Here is a 10,243-nt window from a genome sequence, read left to right as displayed (position 1 = left end):
AGACATCTAGTTAGGGACCGGCAGCGAGGAAGAAAGAGATAGAAAGGGAGGGGAAGCAACAGAAGAAGTGAGACAAGAAAGACAGAAAGGAAGAGGGAAGCAGGGAGACGGCATGAGAAGATACATACAGCCAGACTTGCCGGAGTGCGCAACCCACACCCAACTTGCCTGACGACTGGGAGATCTCAAGACTCACCTGTACCCCCCTTAACCAATCAGAGTACATAATATAACACAATGTAAACCATGGAACATTCCTTAAATTAAGTGACATTACGTGACACGTAAATTCTAACATATCACATAACCCATACAATTATTAGAATGTTTACTAATATGGGTGTCTCTTTTGGGCCACATTTGGCATTTATGTATTTTTTTTTTTAAATCAAGTTATAGTCGACATATATTGCTTTTTATATCAACAAAATGATTGAAACAAAACATAATGAAATTCTCTAAACCAAAACATATAACAAAACAGCATGATTAAAAGCTGATCTAGGATAGGATAGGATAGGATATATGTTTGTATAGCGCTCGAATGCCACGGCGTCTTGGTGCTGGGGTGTATAGAAGTGGTACAGCCTATGTTACTTGAGAGCTAGTTCAAAGTAAACAGCCACGTTTTCAGATCCTTCCTGAAGGATTGTCGATTTGGTTGGAATCTCATGACTATTGGCATTTTGTTCCATAACTTTGCTGCACAGTTGCTACAAGCCATGAAATACAAAAAACAGAAACCTACCACATAAGAACACATATGACGTAACACAGAAACTAGCATCACGAATATATCCCATAACATAACATATAAAAACGTTTTTTATACAGCGTTTCCTGATATTGGCTTTGGCTTTATAACCCTCTAATTTGATGTTACTGTCACCCTGTTCTATGGTATGTACTGTAACGACCTTATAAGGATGAAATGTTGGGTTTACATGTCTAACCTTCGGGTTACATCCAGACCTCTCCAAAAGACCCGTTAATCCCATGACCAATTCTATCAAGAGCCTGCGACCTACAGGTGACACCCGCATGTCTGCAGTAGGCTACCCTGGGAGGAGACGTCCGCTCCGCCCGCGGAGTGTGCGGAGATTTGCCTACTCTGCGTACCGCGCAGAAAGCAGAGGAGGCAAATCTCCACACACTCCATGGCGGAGTGGAGTTGGCCAGCCCCCGCCTCCCACCCCCCCATTAACAATTGCTTAAAACTGAATTAAAACTACTTTTAAAGTAAATAAAAACCACTTACCTTGGCTACGGCGTTGCAGGCTGCTCTCCTCCTCTTCATCACCGTCTCTAAGGAAACTGTGCATGCGCGTGCGCATGCGCGTGCATAAGCAATGAATATTTAGCCAGCTAGCCAGTCGCGGCCGGCAAGACAGGCGGGTGGGTGACCGGGGGGGGGGTTAAAAATACAAAAAGTTACCTTCCTCCGCATGCCGCATGCCGCATCACGCGCCGCCGCCTCAGCTCCTGCTGCTCCTGGCGCATTTTAGGCAGCCTCCCTTGCCTCTCCTAAGCCAATCACAACACTGCAATGGCAGCATTGTGATTGGTGCTGTGCAGCTGACAGCACCCCAGCCGGGCGACTGTACGGAGGCCATATTCTCTATGTACGCTGCATGCAGCATACATAGAGAAAATGTAGAGTGCGCATGACTGCTTTGTTCGGGCCTGGGGCCGACTAAACAGTCAGTACCCACAACAGTGGGCAAACCACTCTCCACCTGCCCTCAAGCAGGACCGATCAATCAGGCATTTCTGCTTCATCGAGCAGGATTGGACCAAACCAGCCCGGCACTTCTGCTTTCTCACAGTGCGAGAAGCAGAAACATAAAATGTAGTTTTACCATTTTATGTTTCTGCTTCTCGGACTGTGAGAAAGCAATGGGGCGATGCCCCCACACCCCAATGGAGGAGCCGCCACTGCAGTAGCAGTAGTTCACGTGACCTCCTTGAAGACAATGGTTTGTGGTTCCGAACTGAGGTCTTGGGCACGCTGGTGGGCCTTTTTGAACCTGTTCCATGTGGCGGGAAAGGTGGGTAGGTGAAGACTATTAGGGGCTGTTAAACAAAGGTTTAGGTCAGCGTGCTGCCGTATGGGTATGACTTAGGCATTTGGCAAATTTGGTGGCATTCTTAAATCTGTGCTTGTTGGTTGTCCAGTTGGAGGAGTTGTAACTGGCTGGGAATGTGGATTAGAGGTAGGTCCTGTTCCATCGGTGAGTTCCCTGGCATGTACATTGAATCAGATTTCGAGTATACTGACCTGTTTTCTTGAACCTTTCCTTGTGGGAAATCTTAGTGGATCGAAAATGGCTGTGGAACAGAACACCCGTAGGTCATGGAATCTCCGTGGATGCCTAGGTAGGGTACGATTGATAGCCTTAGGCCTATTCCTGATGGTGAGCAAGCTCGAAGGGCTGCAACTAGTTGGACTGAGAAGTAGGGCGAGGTCACAAGACCTCGTGCTGATTTGTGGTTGAAGACTGAAGCCTTAGCTATACTGATTTACCTTCTTGGGCTGGCTCTTGTTGATGGGTGCCAGGATGCACTAAGATTGTGCCCAGGATGCCATGGAAGTGATGCTCTTTTCTGTCTCATCACTCACATCAATGACCACTTACACAGGAATATGAGAGCCAGTCGTAGAAGTGGGGACTGGGGAATGGGATATGAGAGAAAACAAAGACATTTGACTCAATCACTCTGACTCATCACTTCTGTTGATCAAGAGTGTCTGCAAACTGTAATGTATTTCTACAAGAACGAAACTTGTCAATAAAGGACTCTAGTCTCAATTGTAACAGCAATATCTCTGTGTAAGCAACTCTCTGCATTGTGATGAAAAACTGGGGATTCCTAAAATCCAAGCAAATGAAGAAAAAAAGCTCCTCAAATATATAAATGTATTTACTAACATTCTACATCGACCCTGTCATTAAATGTTCTCCTGTGGAAGCTGAATTATAGTTTCTCCTTGACCTTGATTGATATATATATATATATTCCAACACAAAAAAGCTCCTTCCGGGCAGCTGGCACCCTGTGAGGGTGGCGCACACGCCAGTGGAGCGCTCTGGCAATAATTCCGTTAAACCACTTTGGTGTATCTTATTTGTGACATTTGAGTCATCACATGCTTAACATTACGTTCAGCACTATGCTAATCCTGTTACACCCTCATGTTTCTGACATTAGAATGAAGGGCAGTATCATATTTTGACACCGCGTCACTTACGCAAAGTTTAGATCATTTTCACATTACTTTGCTACGTCCCTACATGGACAAGACATGTTAATTGAGTGCACACGTGGCCAATTTAATCTTCTCCTTGTGGGTCAATTTAATGTACCAAGTAATTAACTATACGTGCATCGCTGATCAGGACATTTGTCTGAATATATTACACTGGTATATAGCGATGTTGGTTATATTTCCGTAGTGTGCATAAAGCAGATTTCAGCATTATTAGATACACAGCATCAAGTATAACACGTTTATATATGGATTTCCCTTTCTATATGCATGTAGCCTTTTATTTGATGTAAATGCAATGCAATCGTTTGCCGAAACATTTATTATTCTTTTGTTTGCAACACTCCAACATGGCTGCCAAATGTATAAGCTATCCTGATTTGTACTTTGTTTATGTTGTTGGGCCAGTCATCTGATGCTATAAGATACTTTCTATGTTTTGTGCACTGAAGTACACGTGATCAAGGGTGCGGATGCAGTTGAAACGCTTTGTGGTGGAATAAACCTGGTTGTTTACACACTTGGATGGTGATTGTTTCTGTACCTGAGAGCGCACGGACTTGTGAAAATTTCATACATATATATATACATATATATATATATATTTAATAACATCTAGGAATCTTTCTTGTTCGATTACAGAATAAGCCTCAGTAAGTAACAAACTAAGTTCAAATTTCGCTTTCTTCAACAAATATGACTTTTCAAAATAATTTGTATTGCCAATGTCCTTTAGTACTAATCCATAGGAAGCATCACGTCTTGGCAAAAGAACCTTAAGTTCCATGTAGTGATGTGTTGGCAGCAGCAACATTGTATCACAATTGACTAGCAAAGGAAGGCGTGAACCGCAAGGGACGCTATACCCAACAATCCAAGATGGCTGCTGTCTCTCCAGGACACTCAAGTGTTCATGGTGTATTGGGAATCATAGTTTGATGTCAGCATGGAACCATGTACTGGATTCTCTGTGCGCATGTTGATTCTGTCCAGACAGTGCCAAGACTCCACCATGACTGCCAGACTTTCCGGGCCCGATTCACAAAAGTAATCTGAGACAAAATCCTGACTTTACGACTTTCGGTATTCACAAAGGGCATTTAGGAGTACTAAAGTTAGGATTTTGTCTCAAATCACTTTTGTGAATCGGGCCCTCCTTCTCTGAAAGGAAGTTAGTGCAAGTGGATTTGAAGTACTGCTTTCCCAGACACAATCCTCACTAAATGGTAAGCAGTATCTCTAGCCATGGTTCCTGATAGTGGGAAAGATGGGTGGCTGTGAATGACTGTGGAATATCCTGGGACTGCAACCTCCATGTATGCACTGGCTTATGGAGTGGCACTGGCCTAGGGAGGATGGCCGGTCTTCTTGAACCTTTTCCTGGAGGTGGAAAGCTAGGCGAACCTTCATTGGCTGGAGCTGCAGCATGATAGAGGGTCACTTGACATCCATAAGTGCACTGCCTTGTGAGCTTAGACAGAAGCCTCTGGCATGCTTGTTGGCCTTCATGGAAAGAAAACTAGGAGAAACCCAGTTGGCTGAGGCTGTGATGTAACAGTTGGCCAGGTGACCTCCATCAGTTTGCAGGTTTATGGGTAATATTGCAGCCTTGGGTATCCTGGTTTGTCTTCTTTGTGCTGTCTGTTTTGGAACAAAACTGGCTGTGCTGAAATTTGCTGGGGTTGCGTAGTAGCAATAGGTCATGTGACGATTGCACAGGCCTGTGTGACAAGGCTGAAAGTTAGTTTGAACATGATGTTTAGCCTTCTTGACCATATTCCTGTTTGTGGTAAAGCCGGGCAGGCTGCAATTGATTGGGAGAGGCAAAGTAGAAGGAACTCCTGTGATCTCCACAAGCAAGCAGCTCGAGGAGAGAGCCTCGTGCTATCTAGCTTACTTCAGTTTGTTCCTTGAGGTGGAAAAACTGTTCTTCAGTCACCATGCACTGCAACAAGGTGACTGAGATTAAGATTAACCTGCGCTCTTGTCGTATCTGTGTTCCAGCTCTCTTGTCGCACTCATCTGCAGACACCGTGCACTGTAATAAGGTTAGTATTGAAATGAACCCATTGAGACGAACCCCTCTACCTGCGGGGCACCGTGTGTGGGAGTCTTCCAGATCTGGGAGCGTGTGCTGGCAAGGAATGCAGGCTGTACCGAGCAACAGGGAAAGGATCTCAGTCACCGCCGCCTCCAACCTGTTGTCCAACATCATGTGTGAATACCCAGGCATGAGCCTGCCCATGGTTAGCATGATCTGCTGCTGGGACAACAAGCAATGGTAAATGCATGAAAATATGCTACAGCCAATAGAAATGGAGGAAACGTGAGTGACAAGCACAGGAACCAATGAAAAGCCAGGAAAGAGAGGGGGTGGGATGTGAGTACCTTGTAAAACAATAGATTTCACAAGCGCAGTGCAAGCGCTCTGCAGGTGAATCCTAAAAAGGGCAATGGGCTGTACTACGTGAATTACAATGTGACACATCTCTATTCTCCACTGGCTCAGGGAGCAGCTACCCCTGTGGGTTCTGGACAGTGGCTACAGAGATGAACTTACAGTGGAGGAGGCCTACGACCTGGGCCAGCGAGCCGTCAGTCATGGCAAGCACCGAGAAGCCTACTCTGGGGACTGCGTTAATATGTCCCACATGAAGGAAGACGGCTGGATGAAAGTCTGCAGGGAAGACATCGGTGACGTTCAGCACCACTGCCGATCCGAGAAACTCTAGACTGGAAGAATTGGGCCTCCGCCCATCTGCAGCCCGGATCTGTGCATGCGTCATTTTTTAGTTATGACTTTTGCTTTGACAAACATTGAAGATACCTCTAGCCAGACCTAAAAATGATTAATATTCCTGAATTGAGAAGGAAGGTAGGGGCATATCAACAACAACCGGCGATAATTATCTCTAAGCGCACTTAGCGCTAGGATAATTATCGCCGGCTAGCGTGAATTTTTATCGCTGAGATAGCGTGCTATTAGCAACGCTTATCTCAATAGCGATAAAAATTCTCACGCTAACAGGCTAACGTGAGATTATCGCTGGAAACCCAGCGATAATCTCACGTTACCTTGTTGATAGGGACAGGCAAACTTAGCCATGATATCCTCCTTCCATAGGATATCATGGCTAAGTCTGAAAAATACCAGACGTAAAAAAGTAGCGTTAACCGCGGTTAGCGCTGCTTTTTTTGTCTCTAACATGGTTAGCGACATTCTTGATAATAGGAGAAATGTCGCTTAGCGACATTTCTCCTATTATTTTACTCTGGAACGCCCCCTTTGCATCTCATTAGAGATGCAAGGGGAAGCGTAGAATAAAAGGGTGCTAACATGCGAATTTGCATGTTAGCACCCTGTTGTTGATAGGGCGCTAGTTTTATCTCTCCTTTTTGGCTTTTAAAGCCAAAAAAGCAGAGATAAAGCCCTTGTTGATATGCCCCGTAGTTCGCACCTGAGTCCAGGGAGGATCCCCCTGATGTATAACCACTTTCACATGGAAATAACGTTTTTTCCTTTTCCTACCCAACATGTACGTCCCGTGAAAGGAATGCTTTTGATTTGCCTGTCAAACAATGCTTTCTCATCATGACAGAGGACGCTGTTTGTTCCACAAACCACTGTAATCCTCACATGGGTTCATTTTAATTTAAAAGTTTTGGAAATTTCTCAAATCCTCTGTTACCCAGCAGGGAAGCTGCTGCTCTCAGAGGCTCAGCAGAAAGCCCGACAATTATCCTTCTAGCCTACGCCACAAGTATTAGATTTATTGATTCAATCTGCTATTTTCAGTCGATATTTGAAAGCAACGCTCTCTAAACATCAGACATGTTAAGAACGTACCATGATGGAGTACCACACAGAAACAAGAATGTCTTGCGTTTTCATTTATAAACCAGAATATTGGTTTGTCAATGCTTGTTTCCATGCGCCAAAGGCGTGTGTTGAGCAGAAAGAACCATTGCATGAAAGGACTCCTGCTGCTCACGCTGGCACAACGTGATAGTTGATTAACATAATTACTCCAGATACTAATGAATTGTTTCAGAAACTCAAGAAATCCATACCAGCAGTAACCATATGTTTCCGCTGGGTGGTGCTGCTGCTACAGCAATGCACTGGTTTCTTTGCCCAAGAAATACAGGGCCTTATTCACAAACTACATTTAGTGGTATGGTACCTAAAGTACTACGCACTACACAATGCGATTCACAAGCCGACGCAAATACTTCTTCACTTCCACCTCTCCTGACTTTTCTATAGGGAGATCCTCACTCATGTAAGTTTACTCTTTAGTAGTAAAAGTGGAACCGACTAGGGGGAGCAACTGAAAAATAGGACAGTTACTACTAAATGGAAGGGGATAGGGAAAAGTAAGAAAGGAGTTGCGGAGGGCTAAGGTAAGAAGGGGTGTAGGGAGGGACAGAAACTCACCCACAAATGAGTAGGTGCATTACTTTTAACAAACTGCAAGTCTAAAGTTTCAACAGCCAACAAAAGACTCAAAGCAATAGTAAATATACTCCAACTCACAGCTGCAGTAAGTCCAGCACAATGCTTAGCCAGCCAATGGTACTGAAATACTCTCTCATAGTAGGAAATGGAGACAGGGACTTAAAATAGAACCCCACAGGAAATAATGTTAAAATAAGTTACTTTTTTCATTTTTTTTAAACTATATTCAAATTGTATTTAATGTTAAAAAAAACTTCTACAAAATTGCAAACAAATATTATTTTATGATAAAATATTTGGGTGCCCACGTGTGGAGCCCAGACTTACTCCAGGTCTGAGCTGGAGTATGTTATCTACTTTTCTGGGTCCCTTTTGGCTGTAGTAACTTCACACTCATAAATGTAGCTCCACCCCCTGTGTCAGTGGGTGGAGAGATGTATGTCTACACTTTGTAGTAAATTTACACTTGGGAATGGTGAATATGCAAAAGTAGTACTTTTACTCCAAAGTTATAAAGTGAATTTGCACATGTAGATTTACCTTTATTGTCATACGGCTTATACTTCCCCAAGTAAAACTGCATTTGTTGAACAACTTAACCATCAGAACTGTGCGAGACTGATTCCATGCGCACCGCTCGGATATGTTGGCCTAAGTCCTGCTAGCTCACAGTGCCCCATCTGTATCCCAAACCTTACAGGGTAACAAATGGATGTGCAACCTCAGAACATGACAACCCTGAATCCCCAAGGAAATCATGGTAACAGAGCTAGAACCCTTTCATTTGGTGACTCATGCATACCTAAAGAGCTACACAAGAAATTTACAAAGTGCAGTTTCAATGTTTATTGAACCATTGTGATTCTTGAGTAAAATGTGTGCACTGCGATAATCAATGGAAGGAAACAGAATGTGATTTGCATTGTGAGAATGGGGAGGAAGATAAACAGTTTAACCATTTTGCCTATTACAGAGAATATATGCTTGCATACAAGTACTGTAATATATTGTACTCCTACCTAGCGCTTCCTTACGTAGTATGCCAGTGTGGGTGAATCTGCCAAATCCCTGTAGGGTGTTCTAACACCCCGTTATCTGTGAGTAAGTGTCATCAAGCTGCCCGTCTTGGTCTGGGGCTTTAAAGCATCCTTTGCATGAGGTAAACAGGAATCAGACAGGCTAGGATTCCAGCACAGGTCGGCCTCTCACTGCCAGCGAAATGCTCCTCTGTCTAAACAAAGGCTTGATGTTGTATATATAATACCATCACCAATATTACCATGCCGAAGCCCCATTCAGGCTACTAGTATTTATTATTGTGATAGCTCTGTCACCGAGCAGCCAAAGCAAATAAAAACATCTTGCTTGATGAACTTGGCCCTTGCACAAAATGTTCACTGTGTTTTGATAGAGTGGCTACAAAGTGGTAGTTTAAGCAAAACCGAGTTTGAAGAATATTATCCTGCATTGGCACGCAAATGAATGTGTGTCAAATGTCAGCGTGTTTAGAGAGAGAAGGCAACTTAAGAACGTGAGCATGTAAAATGGCGTTCCCTAACCGGGCCTACTGTAACCACGTGACACCCATTCCTTGGATGTGAGATGACGAAAAATCTTTTAAAAACAATGCTACCCATATAAGTAAAAGCATAAAATGCTAAAAATATAAAAAGGCATTATACTAGTTTGATAAGCATCCAGAAAGTCTAATTTAAAAAATGCAAAAGCAAATATAGCAAGCAAGTTAAAAAGTAGTGCAACTGAAAATTTAGGATGTTAAAAACATGTTTGAATTAAGAGGTTCCCATAAATCCAAACTGCCAGGTTTGTTCCGAAAAGTAGACAAAACATTGCTGTTCTCAGCAACCCACAGATGATGTTCCCAGAGACACCCAGCGTATCAGGGCTATAGAGCAAATATGTTACGTCCAACCCCTCAGTGTCCACCAAGCGGAGAACAGTCAGTGCTGACTCCACAGAAGAAGAACGAGGATCCAGATCACCAGGAACTGGAGCATCCCAGGAAGTCTCATATTATGCATTCAGGAACAATGGCAAGCGCGAAGGACAACGGTTCACGTGAGCCGTTAGGGGACCCACCAGTAGGTCAATGTCCAGAGATTGAACCAATTGCGCTCCTAAGCATATGTCCAAGGCACACTTGAAAGTGCACAACAGACAGCGAAAAATGGCTGTGCTCAGTGTAGCCAGACAACTGAAAGGACAAGAACCAATGATCATTAACTTCCGGAAGTAAGGGTGCGCCAAAGTACTGTATCATGCGTTCATGGCCCAGAAGCACTTGTGGTAGTGCCTTCCCCATTTGGCATTGTGATGGAACATCCATTGCAGAGCAGAAAAAATAAAAGCACAGTCCTGACAACTAGGAACAGTACAGATGGTATGCCTCCAAAAATGCTTCCAAGCGTGGAGTGTGTGCATGATAGAACAACTATGAAGTCTGTCTGGAAGGTGCTAACCAACTCAGAGCCAATTGTCTAAAAAATGTGTGCTAC

The 10,243-nt window shown here is 43.8% G+C and overlaps 1 protein-coding gene across 1 annotated transcript; it reads left to right on the top strand.

The window, feature by feature from the left end:
• The first annotated feature begins 5,208 nt into the window (after positions 1–5,208).
• LOC146809525 (proteasome subunit beta type-8-like) lies at positions 5,209–6,000 on the top strand. The gene is made up of 2 exons (XM_085614873.1): positions 5,209–5,549; positions 5,778–6,000. Exons 1-2 carry the CDS (start codon positions 5,209–5,211, stop codon positions 5,998–6,000), a joined length of 564 nt encoding a protein of 187 aa, XP_085470999.1.
• The last annotated feature ends 4,243 nt before the right edge of the window (positions 6,001–10,243 follow it).

This window comes from Triturus cristatus, chromosome 7, assembly GCF_964204655.1.
Source record: "Triturus cristatus chromosome 7, aTriCri1.1, whole genome shotgun sequence".
Classification (NCBI taxonomy): Eukaryota; Metazoa; Chordata; class Amphibia; order Caudata; family Salamandridae; genus Triturus; species Triturus cristatus.
The sequence above is the reverse complement of the archived record's forward strand: the minus strand, read 5'-3'. Positions and strand labels throughout refer to the sequence as shown.